This window comes from Stegostoma tigrinum, chromosome 19 (assembly GCF_030684315.1).
Source record: "Stegostoma tigrinum isolate sSteTig4 chromosome 19, sSteTig4.hap1, whole genome shotgun sequence".
In the NCBI taxonomy this organism is placed as follows: Eukaryota; Metazoa; Chordata; class Chondrichthyes; order Orectolobiformes; family Stegostomatidae; genus Stegostoma; species Stegostoma tigrinum.
Window position 1 is genome coordinate 35,020,804 of NC_081372.1, and position 27,915 is coordinate 35,048,718.

At 39.5% G+C, this 27,915-nt stretch overlaps 1 protein-coding gene across 1 annotated transcript; it reads right to left on the reverse strand.

Annotated features, from left to right (window-relative positions):
* LOC125461371 (serine incorporator 1-like) lies at positions 1-27,807 on the reverse strand. The gene is made up of 10 exons (XM_048550076.2): positions 27,639-27,807; positions 21,336-21,497; positions 17,388-17,581; positions 16,597-16,676; positions 14,039-14,176; positions 12,190-12,359; positions 11,458-11,548; positions 10,160-10,343; positions 2,627-2,857; positions 1-875 (listed from the first exon to the last, which is right to left on the reverse strand). The coding sequence occupies exons 1-10, from the start codon at positions 27,675-27,677 to the stop codon at positions 737-739; spliced, it is 1,428 nt and encodes a 475-aa protein (XP_048406033.1). The 5' UTR covers positions 27,678-27,807; the 3' UTR covers positions 1-736.
* Positions 27,808-27,915: the final 108 nt, after the last annotated feature.

The window sequence follows — 27,915 nt, forward strand, 5'->3', positions numbered from 1 at the left end:
TCACATTTTTCAGTACTTTAATAATGCTAAATGCTTAATACAGATTTGATTAGGATAATTTAACATTTATCTTTTCAATAAAAACTCTTTACAGACAAGATTTTTATGGACCAGACTTCATTGCTAACATGCATGAAAAATTTTGCTCACTGTTTTAAACCATTATATTCTCTACACACTATACAAACACATTAAATATTGTGTGGAAATCACTATTCGATTTTATGTTTTGCTCTTGCAAGAGCAGAGGAATGGCATGTTTAACTTCAACATCCATGTCATTTATGCAATGCACAAAAAGTGCACATTTTAATACATTATTACAATCTTAAATTTTAAAAAACCCAAATGTAGCATAAACCCGTAGAACCTAACAGCAAATCTCTGTAAAGCAGTATTAAATGCTTTGCGAAAACTGTAAAGAGCTTCTAAACAGAACTGCCTTATAATCTACAACAGACAACTAATTTAAGAGTTCCAAACTGATACTCCCTGGCAACACCTCATTCTTATAGCTTTCAAGTGGATGCAAAGTGCATATTATTCATCTGGAGATAACAACATTAAGGCTAAAAACATGTTTTCTTTTTGTATTTCAGTGCAACAGGCCCAATAAATGTTCTACAGTATGCAATGTTTTATTAAACAAAAAAAAAAATCAATAGCTATACCAATTAGTTTCATGTTAGATGGACTTTGTTTAATTCAGCAACCAGTCAAACAAGCATGAAGCACTCTAGTCAAAGTCACGGTTAGTAAGAATGAGAGGGGCCACCAATGTCCAGACATACAACAGAAGGCAGACCCAACTTGAAGTGATCTTCACCCACACAGATGGCCATTTGCTTGTCACTGTCTTATAATCAGCATCAGGGCTGTATAAACAGAAAACAAATTGACAAAAATAAAGTCAATATGAGCTTTTCAATAACTCCAGAAGACAAAAAAAAGGGACATCATTACTATTAGAAAATAACACTTCCAAGCTGCACAATCAATGTCCATGTCACTATCACAAGATATCAGGTGACATAATACCGTGGGCAGACAATACAGACCAACTCAGCTGAAGCTAAATGTTACGATGATACAAATATAGGTAGGTAAACAAGCTTTGAAGAGAACACAGTCAGGTTAAGTGGATTGCCCAAGAATTTGCTGATGCAGTAATAAAATGGGAAGATAAGGCTATCACTTTAGCAGGAAAAATGAAACTTATTTAGGTCGAGATTGAAGAATGCTGAGTTATAGAATGATCTGGATGTCCTTGTTTATTAATCACGAAGGTTAGCACAATTAGAAAGGGAAGTGAAACTTGGGTCTTCATTGAAAGGGGTGAAATATTGCTACAGCTATACAGGGATTGGTGAGGTCCCAACACAGTGTATAACTTTCAACTGCCTTACTTAGGGATATACATACATTGAAGTAGTTCAGAGAACGTTTATGATGCAGATTCTTCAGATAAAGGAGCTGTATTGGATGGAAAGGTTAAGATTGGGCTTCTCATTCTTAACTTCAGAGATTACAAGTAATCTCATTGAAAACTGAGGATTTGATAGCATAGCTGCTGGGGGGATGTTTCCCCTTGTTAGAGGAGCTAGAACTAAAAGGTTTCCCAACTAAAACAGATGAGGGATTTATTTTTGCTCAGAGGAGTGTTTGCTCTTGGAATCTTGTTCCAGAGAGCTGTGGAGGCTGGGTCATTCGAATATATTCAAGTTAGGCACATGAGTGATTGACAAGGGAGTCAGGGTTATGGGGAACATGCAGGCAAGTTCAGTAAAAGCCACAGACTGATCATGAATAATTGAGCAAGACTGGTGAGCAAGTAGTTGACGCCAGGTTGTACTTTTTATGACATCATAAGTAAGACTCATTTTACTCCATTCAGTGTGACTTAAATCAGAACCAATGATGAGACTCTTCCTTCTGTGCATCTATACAAAATTTTGTTACCCTTTGATAGTGTCCATGTGCTAATTTGAAGAATTGGATGTTAGCACCTTTTTGTCTACCATTCCCAATCCAATTCTTGAATTAAGCTATTCATAAGTGTGAGACTACTGTACTTTCCCCATAGCCTTATGCTTTTTCCCTTTTAAATTAGATCTAGGTCTGTTATGTAAATAATTAAATTTAATGTTTAAAAATAAGCACACATCAGTTCCAGAAAGCACAGCAGTGCTAAAACAAGAGAAAAGGAACAAAATTAACAAGCAGACTGCAGCAAGGCTCAAGGGGCAGAGCACAGATAAAATGCACCTGATCTCCTTCATGTATAAGTTTTGCTTTGTCACATTATTGTTACAATTGTGAAATTATTCTATTCTCAAACTAGACACCTATAATACTGATGTTGCTTCAATGAGAATTTATCCATCACATCAACCTATTCCGAATATACACATTCTGTCAGAATTAAGTAATGAGGAAACACTGTTTGAGTTCTATTATAAGAAGTTATTTAAAAGTAACGGAAGCACAGATGTTTAAATTTGAGTACATTAGTACTGTACCACTCACTCAGAACAGATTGAGACAGATTTTAAATTTATAAAATTATATTAAGTTTTAAACCAAGAAATAATAAACCTTGTGGAAAGAAGCCTTTGCAATTGTTTACCTGTACCAGTTTGTAAGTGTCATCATAATGTAAAGAGAAGCCAGAAAAAGCATAAAATGGAAGAATGAATAGCTGTACTGGACTGCATCTTGTTCATTGTCACGGACTCTTCGTATTCCATCTCCCTCTTCAACACCAACAGCATCTCCAGCCAATGAGTCATCCAACATGACAGTTTCACTGCCCGATAGTGTTAGCTTGTTCACCTGGCTGTTGTTCGAGGAACGAATGCTGTATACAGAGAAATACAATAATCAGCACAGCAACACTAAGCATATCTAAACATGAAGCACCAACTCAGCAAAGCTATAGCACAGAATGACATGCATACAAAAAGCTGATCAACATGCAATACAAGTTAAACAGTTACATGACCAGATCAAGTCAAAATTCTGCAGTCTTGCCACGTCCAGCGGTAAATGGTGGTAGGTAATTAAATACCCAACGACAGAATAAGGGAGCCTGTGACTTCAATGCGAAATGCAAAACTGAAATATTTGCAATTACTTCGGGTCAAACAGAGAGTGGCTATCCACTTTGACTTTTCCTGTAGCTGAGTAACACAGACATTAGCCTTGAGCTAATTAGGTTCAATCCATATGTCAAGAAGCAGTTGACGGCAGTTTTCTGGATACAGGAAAGGCTATAAACCCGACAATATTGGGGCAGCAAAACAAGCCATGGACTACTCAAGCTGTGTTGGACAACAGTGACATCCATCCAATGATGTGGAAAGTCGTACAGATTTCATCCTGTTCACAAAAGGCAGGAAAAAGTTGATCCAGCAAATACTGCCTCGAAAGTCTAAACTCAAGTCTCAAACAAGTCTCAGTCACATGAAAATAACAAATGCAGGGCAAACTCTCCTCTGGTTGGAATCATACATACATGGCATAAAAGATAATGATTGAGATCTCACCAACCCAATCATCTCTGAAGGACCTCTTCAGGACGGTGTCCTGGGCACAAACATTTTCAGCTGTTTCATTATTGATCTTCCCTCAAAGATTAGAAAAAGCAATGTTCAATGAAGATATTTAGGATCATTCATCACAACTCACAGGCTGAGGCAGTTTGTGCCCAGCTGCAGCAAGACTTGGATGACATTTAAGGCTTGGGCTCACAAGTGGCAACTAACATTTGTGCCAGACAAATGCCAGACAAGAACCACCTTCAACAAGGGCGAAAACTGACCATCTAAAATTGTCATTCACTGTAGAACTCCCCCACCATTAATATATCCAGAAACAAAACTGGACTAGCCACATAATTGCTGTGGTTACAACAGCAGATCAAAGCATGGAAATTCTGTGGTGAACAACTCATATCCTGGTTCCTCCAAACCATGCCCACCACCTACAAGATAGAAAGAAATTTTCACACTAAGTAGGTAGAGTATGGAATGCATTATCTGGAGTGTAGAGGAGGCACATTCAATTGAGACGTTTAAGAGTGTACTGGATCATCATTAAAATGCAAGAGTATGAAAAAAAAACACAAAATTAGTATTTGGTATAAATACTCATTTGAAGAGCCAGTGCAGCCACGATGCACCAAAACATGTCTGTGATTCTGAGATATGTGACAATGGAATTCTCTTTGCTCACCTAGCTGATAAAATCCAACAGTCAAGAAGCTTAACGCATTAAAAAAAGTAGCCTATTTGATCGACACCCACACATTTAGATTTTCACTACCTCCATTACTAGCATATGCGAACTAGGAACAGAAATAGATCATTCAGCCTCGAGGCTGCTGTTATTCAACAATTATTCACGTGTGATCTGATTGTAACTTCACATCCCTATTGGTGCCCACTTCGGATAACTTTGAATTCTTACTCAATAAAGGATCTACCTAGCTCTGCCTTAAAATATTCAAGGACTCTGCTTCTGCTATTTGACCAGGAAAGAGTTCCAAAGGTTCCAAACCTCCCAAGAGAAAAGATTTCCTAATCTCTGTTTCTGCAGAGGTGACGGTCTAGAGGCATTATCAGCACTGACTCTTAAACTGCCATGTAGCTAAGTAAGGATAAGAAATAAATGATGGCCTAGCCAGCAATGCCCTCATCCTGTGAAAGAATATTAAAAAAAAATGGCAATCCTTGATTTTTAAACAGTGACCATCAGTTATAGGTTCTTCCTATAAGTGGAAACATCCTCTCCAAATCTACCCTGTTATGATCAGTCAGGATTTTTTAATGTTTCAACCAAGTCAAATCTTACCCTTCTGAACTCCAGTGGACACAAGTCTAGCACGTCAACCTTTTTCTCGTCGGACAACTACTTCCTCCTATGACAGCAGCATGCACCATATGAAGGAGGTAAGAACTTCTGAAGCTCTGAAGTTTTAAACCTCTGCTACCTGGAAGGCAGATGTATGGGAACACCATCACATGCAAGTTCCTGTCCAAACCACACACCACCTTGAGTTGGAAATGCTACCATTCCTACACTATTGCTGGGTCAAATGCTGGAAATTCCCTGGCACACTGCTGGTGTACCCCCACTTGAACTGTAGCCGTTCAAGATGGCAGCTCACATCCATCAAGGCCAATGGACAATAAATGCCAGCCTTGACAATTATGCTCAAATAAATTTTGATTTCAACTGGCATATTGCAGGAAGAGCATTAACATTAAATTTAACTAATTTAGGAGTACTGAGATCAGCTGCTCTTCAGATTAAAGCAGAAACAGGTCTCAAAACAAGATACACTTGAAAAAATAAGATAGTTAAAAAGGAAAATCCTCTAGAAGTTAAGTTATACGTTACTCAAAATGGAAGATTACTGCAGTTGAGAGGACAATGATTAAAACGCTAGGAAACACAGTTTTGAAGAAAAGTCATACAAGACTCGAAATGTTAACAATTTCTCTCTCCACAGATGCTGCCAAACCTGGTAAGATTTTCTAGCGCTGTTTCTTTCACAGTTCCAGCATCCACAGTATTTTGCTTTTACCTGAAGGCACAGACTGAGACGGTTTTTCAGATAATCAGCGTTCATCTCCATACACAAATATTCTGTGGCAAAGACCCGGAATACATCCATATAGATAGAAAACTTCCAAGTAACACTCATGTAACCGAGAGTCAGACAAGACCGCTCTCGATCACAAGAAAACCAATCTCTTTGATCTTCAACAGCACTAATGCCACATCCAACATAAGCAATACTTTGCCAGTCCCCAAAGGCTTGAATTGATCTGCCATATTAACAAAAACAAAAAGTTGTATATTTTGTAATGAATGGCTCTCCCACAATCTCCAAAGTTCCTTGAGCTATAAGACCGAAGACAAAAGTGGAGATATGTTCACCACTTGTTTGAATGAGCATAATTGAAACAAGAAATTCAAAGACTGGCCCGAAGTACATCTTCCAGTGTCAAATTTCAACTCTCCATCTACACAGTACGTCATAGTTACAGATTTTCATTTTCACACAAATCTGTGAACATTCAAAAGCTGTCTCTTAAGTCTTCAGTTAAGCAGCCTCCTCCACAACAAACCCGCAATCTCTCCAAAACCCTTCTTCCTGCTAGTTTATTTAACTTTTCAACCTTGTGTCTTTGCCATTCCTTTCAGAATGCTAATCTTAACACTCCGCACAAAATCTTCACCCTTCCAGATACCTCTAATCCTACCCATCCACTTCAAATGTTGGTCTGATTGCTCGCTGACGTTTACCCCTTAGGATCAATCCCAGCTGCAGCCTTTCAGGCACTGACTTTCTGTCACAGTGGCCAGCCTAAAAGAGGTCTCATTCTAAAATTCAGAAAGAATTCCTGTTCCAAGGATTAGTGGATTCCACCCCAGCCCCAATGCAATAAAACATTGAGACTATTTTAAAACTCAAAAAGAAGAGCAAACTAAACTAGATTTTGTAATAAGGCAAAATTAATTAGCAAATTGACAGCAAGGTAAGATCTATAAAGTGACCACACCAAAATAGGAATGCAAAATTGAAGTTTGGAATAGGAAAGATCACACATAAACCGAGATTTTCAACCTGAGCAAGGCTGATGTTGGAGAAAGGAGTCATAAGATGAACATATTAAAACTGTGGAAGCTTAACAATTCTAAAGAACAATGAGTTATTTAAAGAGCTATCTACAAGATAAACACATGACATTCCACTTGTACAATCAATTGACCTAGATCAACATGTAAAGCAAGACACAATATAATGATAAGGAAAGAAGTTTGTGTAAATGCGAAGAAAAACAGTAATCAGCGGACTGGAAAAATGCATGAAGCAACAAAGAAACAAAAAGAAAACAAAAAGCACTGCAAAGAGGAAAATATGCAATAATGTTAAAGCTAAAAGGTAGTAATATATTAGTGTATTAAAAATGAGAATTGCTGAGGGATCTTCATGCCCAAAGATTGGCGCAAATTATAATATTCTGTTTTAATTATGAGTTATTAAACAAGTGTTTTGTATCTGTTTTGCATAACTGAGCAACAGGGATAAAATATCAGTGATAAGTATGAAACTGAAAACAAACCAAAGGGAGAAAGTAATTTTACCCACAAGGAAAATGTTAATAGAAAAGATAGATATTTAGATAGATAAATCTCCAAGGCACAATGGTTTCCATGACAGGCTATTAAAAGAACTGAGAAAACTGCACAAGTCTTGGCTATGATCTTTAAAGCCTTTCCAAAGGTGAAATAAATTTACAAATGCCTCTCCATGATTTAAAAAAAGGGTAAGAGGTAAAAAACAAGTAACAATAGACTTAAGTTACATATTGGGCCTGGGAAAGTTATTAATGTCTGTTGTAGGGATAGAATGACTGAAAATAGATTGGAGCTGATTACGTATGACAAGTTATTTGTTTTGAGACAGTGCCACCAAGGTAAATAAGTGAATCTCTGAAGGTTATCTACCTGGATTTCCAGAAGACAGTGTCTCCAAGCAAGAGATAAACAAAAAAATAGAACACAGAATTAAGTTTGTGATCAGAGATAATGAGAACTGCAGATGCTGGAGAATCCAAGATAACAAAGTGTGAAGCTGGATGAACACAGCAGGCCAAGCAGCATCTCAGGAGCACAAAAGCTAAGGTTTCAGGCATAGATCCTTCATCAGAGAGGGGAATGGGGGGAGGGTTCTGAAATAAATAGGGAGAGAGGGGGAGGCGGACCGAAGGTGGTTACAGGAGAAGGTAGGTGGAGAGGAGGGGAGGGGATAGGTCAGTCCGGGGAGGACAGACAGGTCAAGGAGATGGGATGAGGTCAGTAGATGGGAAATGGAGGTGCGACTTGTGGGAGGAGGGGATAGGTGAGAAGAAGGACAGGTTAGGGAGGCAGGGATGAGCTGGGCTGGTTTTGGGATGCAGTGGGGGAAGGGGAGATTTTGAATCTTGTGAAGTCCACATTGATACCATTGTGCTGCAGGGTTCCCAAGCGGAATGTGAGTTGCTGTTCCTGCAACCTTCGGGTGGCATCATTGTGGCACTGCACGAGGACCAGGATGGACGTCGTCTAAGGAATGGGAGGGGGAATTAAAATGCTTCGCGACTGGGAGGTGCAGTTGTTTATTGTGAACCGAGCGGAGGTGTTCAGCAAAGCGGTCCCCAAGTCTGTGCTTGGTTTCCCCAATGTAGAGGCAGCCACAACGGGTACAGTATACCACATTGGCAGATGTGCAGGTGAACATCTGCTTGATATGGAAAGTCATCTTGGGGCCTGAGATGGGGGTGAGGGAGGTGGTGTAGGGGCAAGTGTAGCACTTCCTGCAGTTGCAGGGGAAGGTGCCGGTGTGGTGGGGGTGGTGGGGTTGGAGGGGAGTGTGGAGCGGACAACGGAGTCACAGAGAGAGGGGTCTCTCCAGAAGGCAGACAAGGGTGGGGATGGAAAAATGTCTTGGGTGGTGGGGTCGGATTGAAGATGGTGGAACTGTCGGAGGATGATGCGTTGTATCTGGAGGTTGGTGGGGTGGTATGAGAATGAGGGGGTCCTCTGGGGGCGGTTGTGGTGGGGGCGGGGTGTGAGGGACGTGTGCGGGAAATGTGGGAGACACGGTCGAGGGCGTTCTCGACCACTGAGGAGGGAAGTTGCAGTCCTTGAAGAACTTGGACATCTGGGATGTGCAGGAATGGAATGCCTCATCCTGGGAGCAGATGCGGCAGAGGCGAAGGAATTGGGAATAGGGGATGGAATTTTTGCAAGAGGGTGGGTGGGAGGAGATGTATTCTAGGTAGCTGTGGGAGTCGATGGGCTTGAAATGAACATCAGTTTCTAGCTGGTTGCCTGAGATGTCCAGGAAGGTGAGGGACGTGTGGAGATGGCCCAGGTGAACTTGAGGTTGGGGTGGAAGGTGTTGGTGAAGTGGATGAACTGTTCGAGCTCCTCTGGGGAGCAAGAGGAGGCGCCGATGCGGTCATCAATGTAACAGAGGAAGAGGTGGGGATTGGGGCCAGTGTAGGTGCGGAAGAGGGACTGTTCCACGTAACCTACAAAAGAGGCAGGCATAGTTGGGGCCCATGTGGGTACCATTGGCCACCCCCTTTGTCTGTAGGAGGTGGGAGGAATTGAAAGAAAAGTTTTTACTGTGAGGACAAGTTCAGCTATGCAGATGAGGGTATCAGTGGAGGGGGACTGGTCGGGCCTGCGGGGCAGGAAGAAGCGGAGGCCCTTGAGGCCATCTGCATGAGGAATGCAGGTTTATAGGGACTGGACGCCCATGGTGAAAATGAGGAACACTGTCCCCATCCCCCTCTATGATGAAGGGTCTAGGCCCAAAATGTCAGCTTTTGTGCTCCCGAGATGCTGCTTGGCCTGCTGTGCTCATCCAGCTTCACACTTTGTTAACACAGAATTAAGTGTTGCCTTTGACTTGATGTCGGACACAAAACATCAGGGGAAAAACTAAGTATCCGAACTTGTCTGATGCTGCAAGTTGTGCACCCTAGGAATCTGTTGTGGCAGTTCATTCTCCGTCCCCACCAGCCCCCTACACACCACTGCTACACTCCTTTTCTGGTCCACTTTTAAGGACTTGTCAGAGGGCTGCTTTCATCAATAACATAAATCGCTCAACTTTCAAAGTTTCTTTGCCTATGAGCTGCTGAGCACAGCGATTAGGTGTTCCCAACTTGAAGGTTCAATAATGAGGTCCACAAAATTTGCTTTAATCTAACAAGGAAATCTCCCATTCTGAAAGTCCACTTTTGGGTGCAAATGCAATTTTCCCCTATGTTATCTCAGTATACATCTTTCAAACCTACCAATTTCAACATGGATACAATTAATATTGATACATGTACAAATTTTTTGATGCGAATTTGGCTTTCATGTCCTGCCAAAACTGGCCAACAACTAAATGTTTTGAGCTAAATGCTTTATTCCAAGAAGAGGTAAGTTAGGTTGCTTCAGGTTATGAATCATTTGCATTGGCCATTCAACACAATTTTGGCACCCATACAATTCTAATTAACAGCTGAATTTAAAATATTAAACACTGAAACAATCTACTTGGCCTTAAACTTCAACAACGTGGTTTAAACATTTGTACTCGGGACCTTACCTTGAATATAGTAGACACAGAATGAAGAGGACAAGTCCAATAATACTTTGTGCATCCCACCATTGCACTGAAATTGGAGGTGAAGGTGTTACATTTACTGAAGGTTCACTTTTATTGGCTGGACTCAATGTAGGGGCGGCCAACTGTTTAATAAGGTTTAAAAGGCTAGGATTGCACTGTCGGTCTGAAAAATAAAGCACAGATCTAAGTTTAGAAAGTATTAATCTTCAAATTATATTCATTTGAAGTGGGTGTTTATGTAAACAATGGGTTTAAAGCTCATTAATGAAATGTAAACTGTAGAAACAGAATGATTAGAACCTCTAACAACTAATACCCTGAAAAAATTTTGTACAAATAACAGGTCCTTTGAAAATCAACCCACTTAGAGTTTAAATCAGACCCAATACATTTGGTATTTATACACCCAAGAAAAATAAAATTTTAAATTTGCACTACACACATGAAACTGAATTTTCAAATTGTCGTTAGGAACCCAATACATGGATAATTTTCAAATTCTGATCTTGCTTTGCAACTGCATGATGCAAATATCCTACTTGGGGCATCAATTTCATCTCTAGCCAAGTAGTGGTGTCAAGCATTACTAGGAGTGGAACCGAAGTTGCAAAGGCAGATGGCAACCATATGCTGTCCACCATTATTTTGGAGAAGACAGCAAGTAGAACGCAATTTGGACAGCCAGTAGTCTCACAATGTGACCATGCAGTCAAATAAACAGTAAAGCGCATAATCTGGAGTAAGATCTTCAGCTCTCAATATGAAAAAATTCTTTAACTTCTGATCACTTTGAACTCAACGGCTGTCCTATTATTAAAACTTATAAATGATTCACCTTCAGCTATTTCAGCTTTGAAAATCTTGCCCTCCTGGCTAGTTAGGTTTTTCAAGGAACTTAATAGACTATAAAATGAAAACGAATGGGTTTCCCTGTTTCCAAAAGTCCTGCTCTCCCTTTGAAAATTGCATCATGTTGCAGAAGCAACAAAATCCAATGGGCCCTCAAGGAATACAATTTTTAAATTTGGCCTACACCTCTTCCTGACCCCAACTGCAAATCTAAATCCTGGCCAAGGTCTCTATAGCAGCAATGTTTTAAAGATAGTCAATCAAAATTACGTTTGCACTTCAAATGATTTAGGTTTTAAATGACAAAGTATTGAAGCGATCTGTTTTGTGATCTGTGATTTTATTTTATTTGCACTGTAATGCTGACTCAAAAAAAAAATCAGTTTTATCCAGAAATTTAGCATTCAGTGTCATACGTGGAGGCTTACCGGGTTCATTAGACATCGCAGACCACGTGAGATACATAGTGTACAGTGTGATGATTGAAGACTGAAGAAGACCGGACCGAGGTTGTGCTTCCTATAAATGCAAAAACATTAGGGTTTAGTAAAATATCCTAACAATGCATTAACATTTAGGACCCGAAGTTAATACATTCTATTTTGACAAATCTTAAGAAACAAAGCAAATAAATCCTATATTGCAAGGAATTAGTCAGTGCAGTAGTGAAGATCATCAGCAGATTAATTCTCATAGTAGGAGAACACATTTTAGTACATGAAGGGTTCTGCTAAACTGTTCTATAATTTGACTACACACACGTAATGAAAGGTATACTTCTGGATCACAAGATAATCCACAGCCAGTTTCTAAATATGATTGGCATCACTGAAACTCAAGAGACCATACAGAAAGTAGCATTACAGACATAAGTTCAACTCAGGCAAAATTCAAATCTTATAGAACTATCTGGAAAACACTAATTCTATCACCTGTCAGGGTTCCATGATCAGTTACGGTTCAAAGTTAGAGATCTCTTCAGCATGCCGAACAAACTTCTAAACTAAACATACACTGCCAACTGATGGTGCACTCAGCTTAAATAGCAAGTCTTACTTTACAGGAATATTCACTTGTAGTTATTTCACAATTTAAACATTTAAATTGTAGTTTGAGAACAAAACCATCAGGAGAAGAGGAAGTGCATATTATATTTTTACCTGTACTTTTGGAAGAATAGAAGTAATAGATACAACAATGCAAAGGATCATATTGAAACTAATGAAGAACTTGTTCTCAACACATCCTTCAGATTTTGTGTAAAACACATAGAAAAGCACAACTGCTGTGAAAGATAAGATGTAATTCAGGCCAGTGATCGAGATCAAGGCTGAAAAGGAAATGAAAAAGGGTTATTAAGTATGTTGTAATTTAAAATGACAATTCTACAATTCAGTTAAAGTATCTAAGATGCAAGTTGATCTCAATGTGACAGAGCAAAGAAATATTTTGGTCACCATACTCTAGTCAAGTACGTTCAATACAGCCACATTATTCACTACCTATAACAGATGGTTTAAGTTAAAGTACATATGAAATACTACTACTTTTGAAATTTGCTCCATACTCGAATTCTTTCAATTGCTTTCTAATAACATGCATATCTAGAGGTATCACATCAATTTTCCTGTGGAGCCAAGAAGTACATGGAGGAGGTTAAAAAATGAATTGGACAGTATTGATGAGGTAGAGGGTATTTTTAAAAGGTTTACACTAACAAAATAATGTGAAAAATTGAGAAATCAAATTTCTAAGTCCAATTCATTAAATTGTTTAAATCAGAATTTCTCCTCTACAACTTAAAAGACAAGATTAGTTCTTTGGTACAAGTATGAATGAAAATTCTTCTCACTTTTTGAACATTTGTCGGAGTTTAAAAGGTAAGAAAACTAAAAACTCAGGGATTAAAAAGGCCATTTGCCCACTAAGACAGTTCCTAGAAGCAAACTCATTTTGCACGTACAGCATTCAATTGAATAGACAATATTTTATCCTATACTGCATTAATTGCTACAGATTTTAAAATACCTAATACTCTACAACATTTATCCTGATGTCTGATTTCCATTTATGACCATACTTTCTCTCAACTGTTGAAATAACATTATAGGAGGACAGTTCATTAGACTCTAGAAGACTGCTCCATCATTCAATACAATCATAGCTAATTAGCCTCATCTCCACCTTTTCACATTAGTCGATATGGAAACAATTTCCTTAGTCCCAAAACTCAATTTCCGGTTTGAACGTCAATTCTGCACAACTGTGCCAGAGGAAAGAATTGAAAGATTTTTAACCCTTTTGAGAAAAGGCTCTTTTGCCCCGCCCCCAAGTCAGTCCTAAATGGTTAACTCCTAATTAAGCCTATGACCATAGTACCAACTTCCAAAGGGACAATATTCTCCAAATTTAGAGGGTCAAGTCTCAAGAATTTTCTTCAATTAGATAATCTCTCATTCTGGAGAACACAGGCTTAATCTACTAAACCTCTCCTCACAGAAAAATCCCCTTATCCAAGTGATATTCTAGTGAACCCCTCAATGCACTTCCTCTCAGCCAAGAAATGCTCCCTTGGGTATATTACACCTTAGTGTGGTAAAATACTTTAATAATCCCTGTATGAAAATATTTGTTAGCTGAAACATAATTTTCTAGTAACAAGGTCAAATGTATGATGCATAACCTAAATAAAGAAAGGAGGACACACTTCAAGAATACAGTGTACTAACGCCAACATTTTCCATAAACATCTATGCTATCAGAAATCCCAATTTAATATTAACAAACCTATTACAATTTAAACAGTTTCAATTCATTATGTTGACTTTATTGCAACTCTACAAAAGTTTCTCTCCTATTTTCTTACTTGATTGTACTGTCACTTCATTCCTCTTATAGTTTTTGTTTTTGTCTTCACCACTATTGTATCAAACTTATTCAGCTTTCAACCAAATCCTAAAGATGCTAAAAACTGCTTCCCCCAAGTTCAGATTTTTACTAGTCACTCACCTGCATACCAACATTTCGAATTCCCATCCTCCATCTTTCCTACCCATGACTCATTCCATGAATGAGCAAAATCAACCAACAAAACCAACTGGATTAGTATGAAGCAGAATGCACCGGCTGTACCAATGGCAAACAAGGCTAAGGTAGGCAGGTGGGGTGGGGGAAGAGAAAGAAAAACATTTAGTAAACCACATGTTTAACATCAAAATAACTTTTCCCTTTCATGTCTTTCTCTTTCAATTCGCAACCTTTTTCTCTCCTATTTTCTTACTGATTGTACTTTCACTTCATTCCTCTTACAGTTTTTGTTTCTTTTTCTTCTCTACTATTGCATTTCTATAATATATTTCAGAAGTTGAACCAAAGGGAACTATCCACACAAGCAGTTTCTGGCTCACCTGGCTCAAATGTACACAAACCAGAATGAATGACTCTGGGTCACAGACGACCAACAGTATATACAGAATCCCTACAATGTGGAAGCTGGCCATTGGGGCCTGACCCTGTGAAGAGCATCCCACACAGACTCACCACTCCACCCAGACCCACCACTCTGTCCCTGTAAACCTACATTTCCCATGGCTAATCCACCCAGCCTGCACATCCCTGGACATTACTGACAATTTAGCATTGCCAATCCACCTAACCTGCATATCTTGGGACTGTGGGAGGAAACGCAAGTAGACACGAGAAGAATGAGCAAAGTCTGCGCAGACAGTCACCAGAGGGTGGAATCAAACCCAGTCCCTGGTTAGCAGTGCTACCCACTGAGCCATGGCACCTGAGAATGAGATTAAAAGGAAGGTAGTTTTTCTTTGGCTGGTCTTACTCACAAAGCAAGGAGGATGTGCATTAGTACCAAAATCTTTCAAATATATTGAAACAAAATTGAGAAATAATTAACTGATACCGAAAAATGAAAGAGTATCTCATGCAAGAAAAAACTGCTTAGGGCTAGAATGCTGTGATTAAATTCAAATAGTACTCATTAGCGTGATCAAGGGAACAAAGAACACAGAACAGTACAGCACAGGGATAGGATAAAATGAGAACAATAAAGTAGGGAACTTTCACCATGTAGACTGATAAGCATCTAGTTATGTGACAGTGTAGACAGTTTTGCAATTGATTTGAATGCATTCCCAAAGAAATAACAAAGATTACGTCTACATGCAATTGCAGGAGATGTAACATCAGCCTTTTACCTCCATTTTCACCATCCAATGCCTCAAACATTCCTTACAAAGTGAAACAATGATGTAATTTTGCTTCTTTCCATTTAGTACACTGTATTCAATACTTATAATTTGGTCTACTCGACAACTGGGAAACCAAACTTTGGCTGGGTGAAACAGAAATTACTAGAGAAACTCAGGTCTGGCAGCATCTGTCCAGAGAAAGCATAGTGAACATTTTGAGTCCAGTCATGCTTCTTCAGAACCCACCCACATGACTGGGTGACCACTTTGTGTTTTATTCAGTCCATAAATATTACTCTGAGCTTCTCTTCACTGGTCATTTCCATTCTTCACTTTGTTCCAAACCCTTCTATCTGTGGTCTGCTAATGTAGTTCCAATAAAGGTCAAGAAGCTCATCCTCCCACTCTTCATTCTACAGCCTTCTGGACTCAACATTGAGCAATGTAGGAACTGAAATAGGCCATTTAGACCCCTGTTCATGGCTGATTTGTGGCCTCACTTCACATAACTAGTGTTGGCTCTTATCCCTTAAAACCTTTGCTTAACAAAAAAACAAGTCTCAGATTTAAAAGTAACAACTGATCCAGCAACAACTGTCATTTCTGGAAGAGAGTTCCAAACCTCTACCACTCATTGCGTGTAGAAGAGCTTCCTAACATCTCTTCTGAACAGTCTAGTCCTAGTTCTCAGACAATATGCTCCAGTCTTAGAATCCCCAAACAGTGGAAATATTTTCTCTTCATCTACCTGCCTTTTCCTGTTAAGCAAGTTGAGATCAGAATCGGATTTATTTCTGGTTTGTTTTTAGTTCCTCATTTCTTTCTTACATTCCTGTATTTTGCATTCAAAATGACTGCTATCCAAATACTTGCATCTCATCTAGATTGAGATATAATCCATCACCATCCCATTTGATTTTTCTAACATTAAATCCTGTCATTTTGTCTCTCTTGCTCTCCATCCTATCACAGCCTCTCCCTTTTATCCCTCCTCGCACTATTCACTTGCTTAAAACCTATTATATTTCTGTCTTTCCTTAGTCGGTCTTCAACCTGAAACATTACTTGTTTCTCTCCAAGTAAACTGCCTGGCTTTCTGGATATTTTCAGCACGGTACTCATTTCAGTTTAACAGTAGTCTGTAGGAAAAGGCTGTTGTTTGACACATTCTAAATAATTAGAAATCAAACCTTCCTTCCACTTATTACGATGGTATTATTTTAAAAATGCATACAAAGCAGGCCTTTTCATTATACCTAGGTATATTGACAATAATAAATGAAATCAAAGTTAGTTTAACAAGAAAGTTACAAACAGACACCAACATTCTTCCCCTTAAAAGTCAGCTTATTGCTCTACCTCTTGTAAAAGGTCCTTCAGGAATGTAAAAAGCTCCTACAGTAATAGCTATGATGGCAGCTATTTTGAAGAACCAAAATCTGTCAAAAGCAAAAAAAGTAACAATTAAAACTCACAAAAAAGGGCAACTTTGAAAACACAGATAAATCATTTGATCAAACCCAATCAACTGTAGAGTCAAAGGCTGCCACTTACCCCCCAAAAACAGGTGGACTAGAATAAACCGCTGTTAAACGTTGAAAATTTTCAAACACCAATCCACTGAGCTCCAAGTTTAATGGAAGCAGGACAATGAATAAGCAAACACTTGCTTTCAGGAGATAGGATGAGCAATTAACAATTTTACACTACAGCCCATGATTAAAGCTATTTCACATGTTTAACAGTTATTAACCAACAGTCAGTAAACTCAGTCAAAAAAACAGCAAAGATCGCTTCAGGAAGGACCTGAATTCTTTCCTTCAGCTTCCCGAGCTGTCCTCATTAGCTCAAGAACCCTCCCTTCTCCCCTCTAACATTAGGGAACAAAAGCACGCCCTGAACTCCTCCCATCCTTGTGATTAGGGATCAGTCATCCTGTCAATCACCATCTCCATCGTCCACCCAACCGAGTATTGTTTTACTCACATCCTCCATTGTGTTTATTTTAAAATAATCTTGTCACATAAACAGAACAGTTTTATCAACTGCAAGCCTGGGAGTTTCATCAGCAGAAGAAATACTCTTTCAATAAATATTTAGCTTCTCTTTCACTTCATTTCCAAAGTCTGAACATAAACAAGACTACTTACCCATTATGCACTGCAGCTCTGGGATCCCTGCTGGATTTCACATTGATCAAAAGCAGAGAGAAAAGAAAGAAGACGACAGCCAATCCAAAGCATATACGGTAAACAGACTTGTAGCTAACTAATACATCACAGTTCACGGCCCCGTGAACAGTTGGAATTTGGGTACCAAAGCCATCTTCACAGAATCCCGGAATCTATCAAAAAGTATCAAATTACATCTAAATTATAAGTTAACTAAATGTTCTTCCTTTGCCTATTCGTCATTATATCAGCTAATTATCCTTGGATTTGGAAAAAAGAATAGTGATCTTGCAATTAACTGTGAAGCTTTCATCTTAGTGATTCTCTGCTTTGCCTTTTCTACTTTCGTGTCTCTACTGCTGCTTCTAACGTAATTCTTATTATTTCTCCCTCCTTTTCCAATTATCTGTCTTCCTTCCGGGTAGGTGGCAGTCGATGATATGATGCATGGAAGAGAAAGGAACTACTATTGGCTAACAGCTGCAGTTTGGAAGAAGGCTAATGTACTTCCTTCTTCACATCTTCATTCCCGACTTTAGCAAATTCTCTGCTTCATTAATTGTTGCTTTTCACACCACCCTCACATCTCTGCATCCCTATCTTCACTTCTTTGAATCATTCAGTTAAACCCTTTATTCTCTCGCTCTACTTTGTTCCAGTCACTCACCTTGCAATTAACATTCCCTCCACTCCCATCATCCCACTCCATTTTGCCCAAAACCGCACACCAAAAGGCCAGACGCCTCCTGAATCCTTAACCAGTTCAAGAAGAAATTTATCTTTAAATGACATTTACTGAGGACATCACAATATCCATAAAGAGAACACAATGAATACTGTATGTGTGGAATTTTGGTGGATATTTGCCAATTGTCACAAAAAAAGCAAATGCTGTTAAAGGGACCTCATTCCAAAAAGCGAAGTGTGTATACAATCAGAAGCAAAAAGAGGCTGTCACAATGCTGTCACTTTAAAAAGGCTATTCTGTCCTGGGTGCTTTTTCTGAAAAGGTTGTAAAGGCAGCAGTGTCGGGGCAGCTACTGCTAATGGCCGATGTCAATAGTTTAGGAAGCATTTAGTTTTTTTTAAAAAAATAGATGTAATAATGGAAGGGGAGTGGCCAGTTCTAACAGATCAGGCTTTCTAGTTCTTTCTTAACTGTAGCAGTCGGAAGCTGTTTGCAGCCCAGAAGAGTTGGAAATTCAGTAAATGATTCCTAACTATGACTTTCTCTGAAAGCTCTCTATGTTTTCCCCTCCTGGATTTGAGAGCTACATGCAAGAACAAAACTCACCTTTTTGCCAAATGGTGTCTTTATGGGATGCTCGTGGTACAGTTATTTAGTAATAGGTACTGCATCTATTATTTGGTTAAGTTTTTCAATAGTCAGATTATTCTAAATTCCTCTTTCTTTAGCTTGCATTTTAAGTAGAATGTTTAAATAAATTGTGTTCTGCTTAACAGCGAGTAGTTTGACCAGGCACAGGACATCTGGAACGCGCACTTCACATTTACATTTAAAATAAGAAGCTGGATCTAGGCTACTGTCTTGAAATATTTTGAGGGGTCTGGTCTGGTCCATAACAAGGTAAATAGTTTTTTTTTAATTCTAAGACTATTAGTGATATACTTCCTAAAATATTGTAGGAACCCTTTGTAAAAGACCATTTATACAAATAATTCAGACACCAAACATAAAAGGAACTAAACCAAAGTTTACTTGGCACCAGATCAGACACATGAAAAACAGTGAAAATGAATAGGATTGCATGAATGGGGAATGGACAAGAATAAGGAAAACTGATGAGTAACAAATGTTAACACTGGCAGAAAATTCTAGAAACATCCAGCCATGCAAAACCTATGGAGAGAAAAACTGCTAATGTACGATGTCAATTACAGTTAAGTAGGGAGACAGGAAAGGTTCGTGAAAGAAAGAGTGGAAGAATAATTAAATGTCAACATGCTGGCTCAGTGGTTAGCACTGCTGTGTCAGTCAGGGACCCAGGTTCGATTCCAGCTATAGGCAACTGTCTGTGTCGAGTCTGCACCATTCTCTGTGTCTGCATGGGATTTCATCCAGGTGATAATGGGAACTGCAGATGCTGGAGAATCCAAGATAATAAAATGTGAGGCTGGATGGGTCTAGGCCCGAAACGTCAGCTTTTGTGCTCCTGAGATGCTGCTGGGCCTGCTGTGTTCATCCAGCCTCACATTTTATTATTTCATCCAGGTGCTCTGGTTTCCCGCCACAGTTCAAAGATGTGCAGGTTAGGTGGATTAGCCATGCTAATTTGACCTTAGTGTCCAGGCATGTGCAGGGTAGGTGGGTTAGCCTTGGGGAATGCAGGGTTACACGGGTAGGGGACGAGATTCTTTTCAGAGAGTCAGTGTAGACTCGATGGTCCAAATGGCCTGCTTCCACACTGTAATGATTCTGTTCTAACTTGTCATTTCCATTTTTCATGCAATTCTATGGTTGAAGTTCTTTAAAATAGTTTCTATCCTTCAGCACTGAAACAACCATAAAGAAAGTCACCAATCACATGTCTGTAATTCTAGTACACCATCTCTCCTCATTAACCCCTAAATCCCAGCTGATATGGCTGCCCGTTATCTACATCTTCAAATGCTAATCCATTATTACTACTTCAGAGGAACTGCACTGGTCTCACAATTATCTATCCAATTATATCCAAGAATCTGCTCTAATGCTTTGTCCTCCCCAAACCCTCTTGTAACAGTGTATACATTTCAAACATTATACGAAAGGTTAAGCAGGATGATAATTCCAAATAAACCCAATAGCAAGACACGAGGAAATGGGTCCAAAATGAAATGTAAGTTTAGGAGTCACATCAGAAAGCAATTTTTTCATCCAAAAAGAAATCACTTCGAATAAATTTCAAAGAATATCAGCAGAAACATCAGCCATTATGAAACGTAGCGAATGGCATGGAAAGTGGTCGGTTTATATTTTAAATATGGATAAACTAAGTTGAACCAAATTACCTTCCCTAACTTGATGATTCTGTCAAGTTATGAAAGGACTCTTCTATTTAATAGAAGTGGATGCTGTTCACTCAAATTTAATTACCCATGGAGTTTGGCAATGTGTCCATTCCATTTGGTTCACAGTAAGTATATTTTCAGAATTAGATGAATTCCAAAATAGAAGCACAAACATTCAATAACGTTTCTCATCAAAACAAAGCAAATACCAACTCAAAGTTTCCCACTCCCCAAAGAAGGGTCACTGGACCCGAAACATTAACTCTGCTTTCTCTCCACAGATGCTGCCAGGCCTGCCGAGTTTTTTCCACCAATTTTGGATTTGGTTCCCCCACTCCCTATCTTCCACCATTTCCTTTTGGGAAGATCACCAAAGATCTATGATGGATTAACAGACAGAAGAGCTTCAGTTTATTGCCCAATTGGACTGTTTATGTAACATGTTATTTGGGTTTCAGGCGTGCACCCAAAATATTATTTTGAATGATATAAACATACTTACAGTAAAAGTCTTATCACAAATAAGCTTAACTAAACATGAAAACAAAACACCGTGGATACTGGTTTAAAATAAAAGTTGAGCTCAGCAAAGGGTCATTTCTGATTTGAAACATTAGGTTTTTTTTCCCTCCACAGACGCTGTTGACTTTCCCAAATATTTTGTTAGTTAACGAAACAAAGTGTAAAGGGGCAAAAAAAAAGCCAAACATCTTTAAAAGTATGACAATTAGGAAAAATAATGATCCATTTAATTTTGGTACTCCATCTGCTTAACATAGGTGGTGCGAATGGAATTAGTAATAGAGATAAAAAGTACTACCCAAAATTTTTATATTAATGCATTCCATCAAAAGTGGAGCACACAGCTATTGTCTTCAAGTTTCTTCTGCTTAGGAATCATTACATAAAACGTACCTTTTTCAACTGAGTTTCCATTCCAGGTGCCAGCATAATACAAGCCACTAGAGTGCCCACAAGTAGAATGAATGCATAGATTAATCTGGTCACTGTGGAATTCTTACTGTTGGGGCAGCAGGTACACAGCAAACAAGGTGCACTACTACACAGACATGGCACCTGAGAGTAAATATTACAAAGCAAATTATTAAAAATGACCAAAGAAAATAAATCTTTATTGTAATTCAAGTCAGGACATTTTTCAGCATTTAAAAAAGTGTTTTACCATGACATTACATAGTTATTACACAAAATAGCTAGCTTTGCGCCTGGATAATGGTATTTCAGTGCAGACAAGTTGGACCAAAAGGTCTGTTTCTGTACTGTGTAATTCTATGACTACTTACATTCTATTATAGGATATTAAATCTTCAAAGAACTTAATGATTATGGATCAGAAATTTCTGAAAACAGGGAGTGATGCATTTACAGAGTACACACATCATAAAATAGGAGCAGGCAATTTAACCCTTCAAGCCTACTCTCTATTCTTTAAGCTCATGTCAGTCTAAACAGACGTTCAAATGTCCTGCCATGCCCCCACCAATCACCATGTCATCCAAGTTCCTCAATGATGTCTTTGTTGACAGACACTTTATTGGTTAACTGTGAACCTATTTCCACATTTCTCTAAACGCAGAAACAACTTCTCACCAACGCCATCATCAAGCCTCCTCAGAATCTTATCCATCAGTAAGATCAATCCTCACTCATCGAACCTCCAGTGAGAGATGGCTCAAGCCTTCCTCAGAAAAGGAATCCTTAAAAGCAGAATTAGCTGTCGTAAACTTTTCTGAACTGCATCCAAAACAAGTTAATTCCTTCCTTAAGTAAGGAGGCCAAATAGTACAAATTAACCTAGCACTCTTACCAATGTGGTGTCTGGTCGTAACAAGATTTTACTCCTTATGATATCCCCTGCAAAAATAGGCTATCATTCTTTAAAGTTTTGGCAAAGATCTGTAGCTCAGGTTGTGGGTGAGGTTGTTGACTTGCATGCTGAGCTGGCTTGTTTTTAATTCAGATGTTTCACCACAAACGTATCGAACTGGACCTCATATACAAACATATTCAGATCAAATCTGGAAATAACAGCACTCACCATAATGGACCCGACAGTATAAATTCCAAAGCAGAATCGAATAACATTACTTCAGAGCCTCCACTGATGATGTCACCTAGCATGGTGACAAACGTCTGAACAAAAAGAAACCAGCTCAGCTAGCAAGTCAACAACTTCAGGCTATCATTCTGCTTTCCTTACAAGCTATTTCCTGCACCTTCATGTTAATGTCTAATGGTTCATGACCAAGACCAACCAGATGCCTTGGTATTCTTTGAATTCCTGAGTTTCTCCTCATTTATACCATATTCTTTAATTTTGTTCATGTCAAAGTAGACAACAGCACATTTTCCCACATTACATTCCATCTGACAATTATTCTGCTCACCTATTTATCCTGTATCATTTTGCAGACTCAGCATCCTCTTTACAGTTTGATTTCTACAATTCTATCATCATATTTGGCTACCATACTGTTGGCACCTTCATTTAAGTTATTGATATGAATTGTAACGAATCACCGAGTTCAAGTTGGATACAAAATGGCTCGATCACCAAAGATAGTTTTAGGAGATTATTTTTCCAACCAGAGGTCTGTGATCAATGGTCTTCCACAAGGATCAGCCGGGACTATTGTTGATTGTAACATATGTAAATGATTTGGATGAATATGTAGGTGGACTGATTAGTACACTTGCTGACAACAAAAATTGGAGGAGGTCTGGACAATGAGGAAAGTTGCCAGAGTATAAAGCAGCATATAGATCAGTAGAAAGTTGGACAGAGAAGTGGCAAATGGAGTTTAATCCAGATAAGTATGAGGTGATGCATTTTGGGAGGTCAAATGCAACGGCAAAGTGTACATGTAAATAGCAGGACTCTTTGCAGCATTGACATTCAGGGGAATCTTCGAGTGCAATTCTGTAGTTCCCTGAAAGTAGCAACATAAATGAATAAGTTGGTAAAGAAGGCACACTGCATGCTTGCCTTCATTGATCAGAGGCATTGAGTATAAAGTTTAGGAAGTCATGTTACAGCTGCAAAATACTTAGGCCACATTTGGAATATTGTGTGCAGTTCTGGTGGCCACACTATAGAAAGGATATGAAGGCTTCAGAGAGGTGCAAAAGAAGTTTACCAGAATGTTGCCTAGATTGGAGAGTATTAGCTATGAGGAGAGATTGGACAAATTTGGATTGCTTTTACAAGAGCATCAGAGGCTGAGCAACATGACAGAAGTATATAAAATTATGAGAGGCATGGATAGAGTGGCTAGGTGGAGTCTTTTTCCCAAGGTGGAAGTGTCAAATATTAGGGGGCATAGGTTCAAGACGAGAAGGAGAAAGTTTAAAGGAGATGGGAGAGGAAAGTTTTTTTTTTAAAATACAGGTAGTAAGTGACAGAAATGCACGTGCTGGAGAGGTGGCAGAAACAGATACGATAGCAACGTTTAAGAGGCATTCAGATGCATGAACAGGCAGGGAATAGGGAGACCGTGTGCTGGTAGTTGGGATTCACTTAGAATAGCATTATGGTCAGTGCAGACATGGTGGGCTAAAGAGCCTGTTCCCGTGCTGTACTGTTCTATGTAAATAACTGAGGCCCTGGGACTGACCTTGTGGTGCTCCACTCTACAATTTATCGATGTGAAAATTATCCATTTGTCCCGACATGATTATAATGAAAATGGATAATCAAATTTCAAAACTTGGCTTTTTCACTGACATTTTCAGAGACTAAAAATTAAAAAGACTCAAAAGGCCTCTCTGATCACCGGACAAGCTCATACAACCCACACAAAATATCAAAATGGTATTTCAGAATTCCTTCAAAACTAATCAAGAGGCACCAAGACATTTACACCTCTTCTTTTACTTAGACATAAACGATGACTTTACAAGTTCAGATTAAAAGTTGAGTACAATTCATTCATGTGCACCATACAGAAACAGCCATTCCATCCAGCACATACATACTTTTGGCTTACAGCTTAAGGGTTTTTGACTCAACTATCATTTCAGACAAAGTACCAAATTTCCATCACCAACTAAATGAAATTATTTCTCCTCAATTCTTCTATTAGCCTCCTACGTCTTAAGTTAAATCCTTGTCTCCTGGTTACTGTGCCCTCTAGTAATGGAAAATATGCTTTCCTATCAACACTATCTAAGCTCCTTAAATCTTCAATACTGCTATCAGGTCCCCTCTCAACCTTTGCTGCTCCAAGGAAAACAATCCCAGCCCATCAAATCCACATACCTCAGACCCTTTAGTCCAGGGAGCACCTTGGTTATATTTCTGCATTCTCTCTTTAACATGGTGAACAGAATTGCATGCAGTATCTAGAGGTAAGGGTCTAGGCCCGAAACGTCAGCTTTTGTGCTCCTGAGATGCTGCTTGGCCTGCTGTGTTCATCCAGCCTCACATTTTGTTGTCTTGCATGCAGTGTCTAATCACGTTTATATAGTTCCAGCATAGCAACCATTCTGTCTAAAGCTCAGCTAAGAAAGGCAAGCATCCCACAGGCCTTCTTTAACAAGCTGTCTCTGAATTCTCATTATCTCACGTTTAAAAGTCCCTCACTTCCCAAGCGGCCCTTTACCTGCAAATAGGACCTTCCAAAAGTTGATTTGGGGTGGCTATCTAATACCAGCAAAATTGGCCTTACTCCAACTTAGAACTCTAACCGTTTGATCCAAGCTACCCCTTTCCATAACTAGTTTAAATAGAATTATGATCATTTACCCAAAGTGCTCATCCACTTGCCACCGCAGTCGCTTGATTTGCCTTATTTCCCAACTGAAGGTCAATTATTGCTCTCTTTCTCTAGTAGGTATATAATAAATAAGAAAGTGTTTTAGTAAGGCCACATCTGGAGTATTGTGTCCAGTTCTGGTCACTGCATTACAGGAAAGATGTGGAAGTGTTGGAAAAGGTGCAGAGAAGATTTAGCAGGATGTTGCCTGGAATAGAGGGAAAATCTTATGAGGAAAGGTTGAGTGCGCTAGGGCTTTTCTCTTCAGAATGACAAAGGATGAGAGGTGACTTGATAGAGGCATACAAAATGATCAGAAGGTACAGACAGAATGGACAACCAGACTTTTTCCTAGGGTGGAGGTAGCTATTACAAGGGAGCATAGTTTTAAAGTGAGTGGAGATAGATATAGGGGAGACGTCAGAGATGGGTTCTTTACTCAGAGTGGTTGGGGGCGAGGAATGCAGGTATCTCAGAAGTGAGGCAATCCATTGCAACAGACCACAGAGTTTAAAGACCAGGTCGGAAAACACGCCAATGCTTCATCATATATATTTGCTTCTCAATTTCCCACTGACTACTGGGAGGTCTCTAAAGACAATCCCAAAAAGGTGATTATCCATTTATTTCTCAGTTCCACCCATGTAACTTCACTGGATGGTCTCCAAGGAATATCCTCCGAGTACAGCTGTAATGTCATCCTTAACCAAAAACGCCACTCCCTGTCCTCTCTTACCTCCCTTTCTATCCTTCCTACAGCATCTCTACCCCAGATCATTAAGTTGCCAGCCAGGTATATTCCTGAGCTACATTTATGTAATGACTATGATATTCCAATCTCATGTTGCAAGCTATGTCATAGTTGAGCTGCCTTACCCGACAGGCATCTTGCATTGAAATAAATGCAACTTAATTGATCAGTCTTCCTCATCATTTGCCAAGCTCTTGTCTGCCTTGACTATTTGACTTGTTTCCCCTTATCTAATGTACCAGCTCAGTCTTTTTGCTCTATCGTTTTGATTAAAACCTGCCTTGTAGTACCAGCAAATCTCCCCACAAGGACACTGTATGAGAAATATTTAGCAGACATCGCTGCAGACTCATTGGGCTCAAGGGCCTCTTCTGCATTGTAGGATTCTATGATTGCTTCAATTGAAGCAGTTTCCACCACATTCTCAGGCAATGCCTTTCATGCCTTGACTACACGTTTTCAGGTTGCTGTTTCCTTAACGAATTACCTAAAATCTATGTCCTCTCATTGTCAAACCCTTCATAAGTAGGAACTGCAGCAACTCAGTGTATATTTTTATCTTAAAATGAAGGAAATATTTACGTAGATACTTTAAGGATTGAAGGTTAGGAATGGTTCAGGATGCAGCACATCCAGTTCTGTGGGCTGAGTAATTCAAAATAAAACAGATTTTCCTCGAATCACTTAAGTTTTGAACTTCTACATTTTGCAGCATATTTACCGCTGCTGAGTTACTGCAATCTGAGCAAAATCTACACACAGACATCGTACATACAATTGAAGGTGTTACACGGTTATAGGCGCCATCTTTCAGATGCAGTATTAACGCAAGGACATTCTGAGGCTGATTCACGAGACTCCGTGATATAATTCAAAGGAAAATAGGAGAGTTCTCTCCCCAGTATCCTGGCTAACATTCATCCCTCAAACAATACCATCAAATTGATCAGGTCACTAGCCGTTTCGAGGACGCTGCCGTATATATACACTAACTGCTGGAACTCGACTATTAAGAGTACATTTTGAAAGCAATTTATTTGATGTAAAGATCATGAACGACGCCTCATAGATACAAATCTGTCGAAAATGAATCGTCACTTCCAAATTCCGTACTAATTTTGAAATTTCACTGTTTTTGAAAGTTTTTTTTCCCCCGTATTGAAACTGTCAAAATTTCCAACACGTAAATATTTGGCAAACGTCTAATGCCTCCTTGGCAGCTGGCTCACTTAAGCGCAAAACATCACGTGACTATATACTACAACCCAAAACATTTGCGCAATGACAGTTAACTTTTGTTTCTTTTAAGTGGTCGGGGGTATTTTTTGACAGCAGATGCTTTAAGTCGTCATTAAGCCACAAGCGTACGTCAAGACAGACATGTAGTGGGCAACAGACACATACACAGAGCTGCTGCAGTGTACTGCCAGCGATGGACAAAGCCACTCCTTGATTTTGGCAGTTGCTGGAATTGATTGCCAGAGTGTATAAACGCTCCGAAATGGGGAGTAACGGTCATATTGTGTACCCATCAGCGGGAACTAAACCTGATCGCAAGCTCTGGCCTGCCACCAGACAGCCCGAAACGCAACTCCCTTTCCGGGCTCCGGTAGCGGCCAGTCACGGCCAGGGTCAGGGATAAGGCTTGTCACCAACACTCCGAGGCCTCGCCACCGCTCACCGCATCCTTACCAAGCTGGCGAGCGAGCACACCCCTAATACAGAGCCCATCGCCCAATGTTAGCCGCACACCGGGAGCGGTTCCAAACAGCCGGTAAATCAACGGCTGTGTTACCAGGCAGCAGGAATCCACGAGCGAGCCAGCCGCGGCTCTGCGTCACCACGCCCTCACGTGACTGTGACGTCACCGAGCAGGGCACACATGCGCCACCTCTCCCCAGGGAAGGCATGTGGGCTGGGGTTTACTGAGCCGCCAGTTTTGATTGGCATTGTATGGTCAGCTATTATC

Bases quoted from the DNA above. Each gene is read 5' to 3' on its own strand.
- LOC125461371 (XM_048550076.2), bottom strand. From the start codon at position 27,677: ATGGGCTCTGTATTAGGGGTGTGCTCGCTCGCCAGCTTG. The intron at 21,498-27,638 runs GTAAGGATGCGG...ATTTACTCTCAG, and splicing joins TGTGCTCGCTCGCCAGCTTG to GTGCCATGTCTGTGTAGTAG. The intron at 2,858-10,159 runs GTAAGGTCCCGA...CTCTGTATACAG, and splicing joins CTGTGTCTACTATATTCAAG to CATTCGTTCCTCGAACAACA.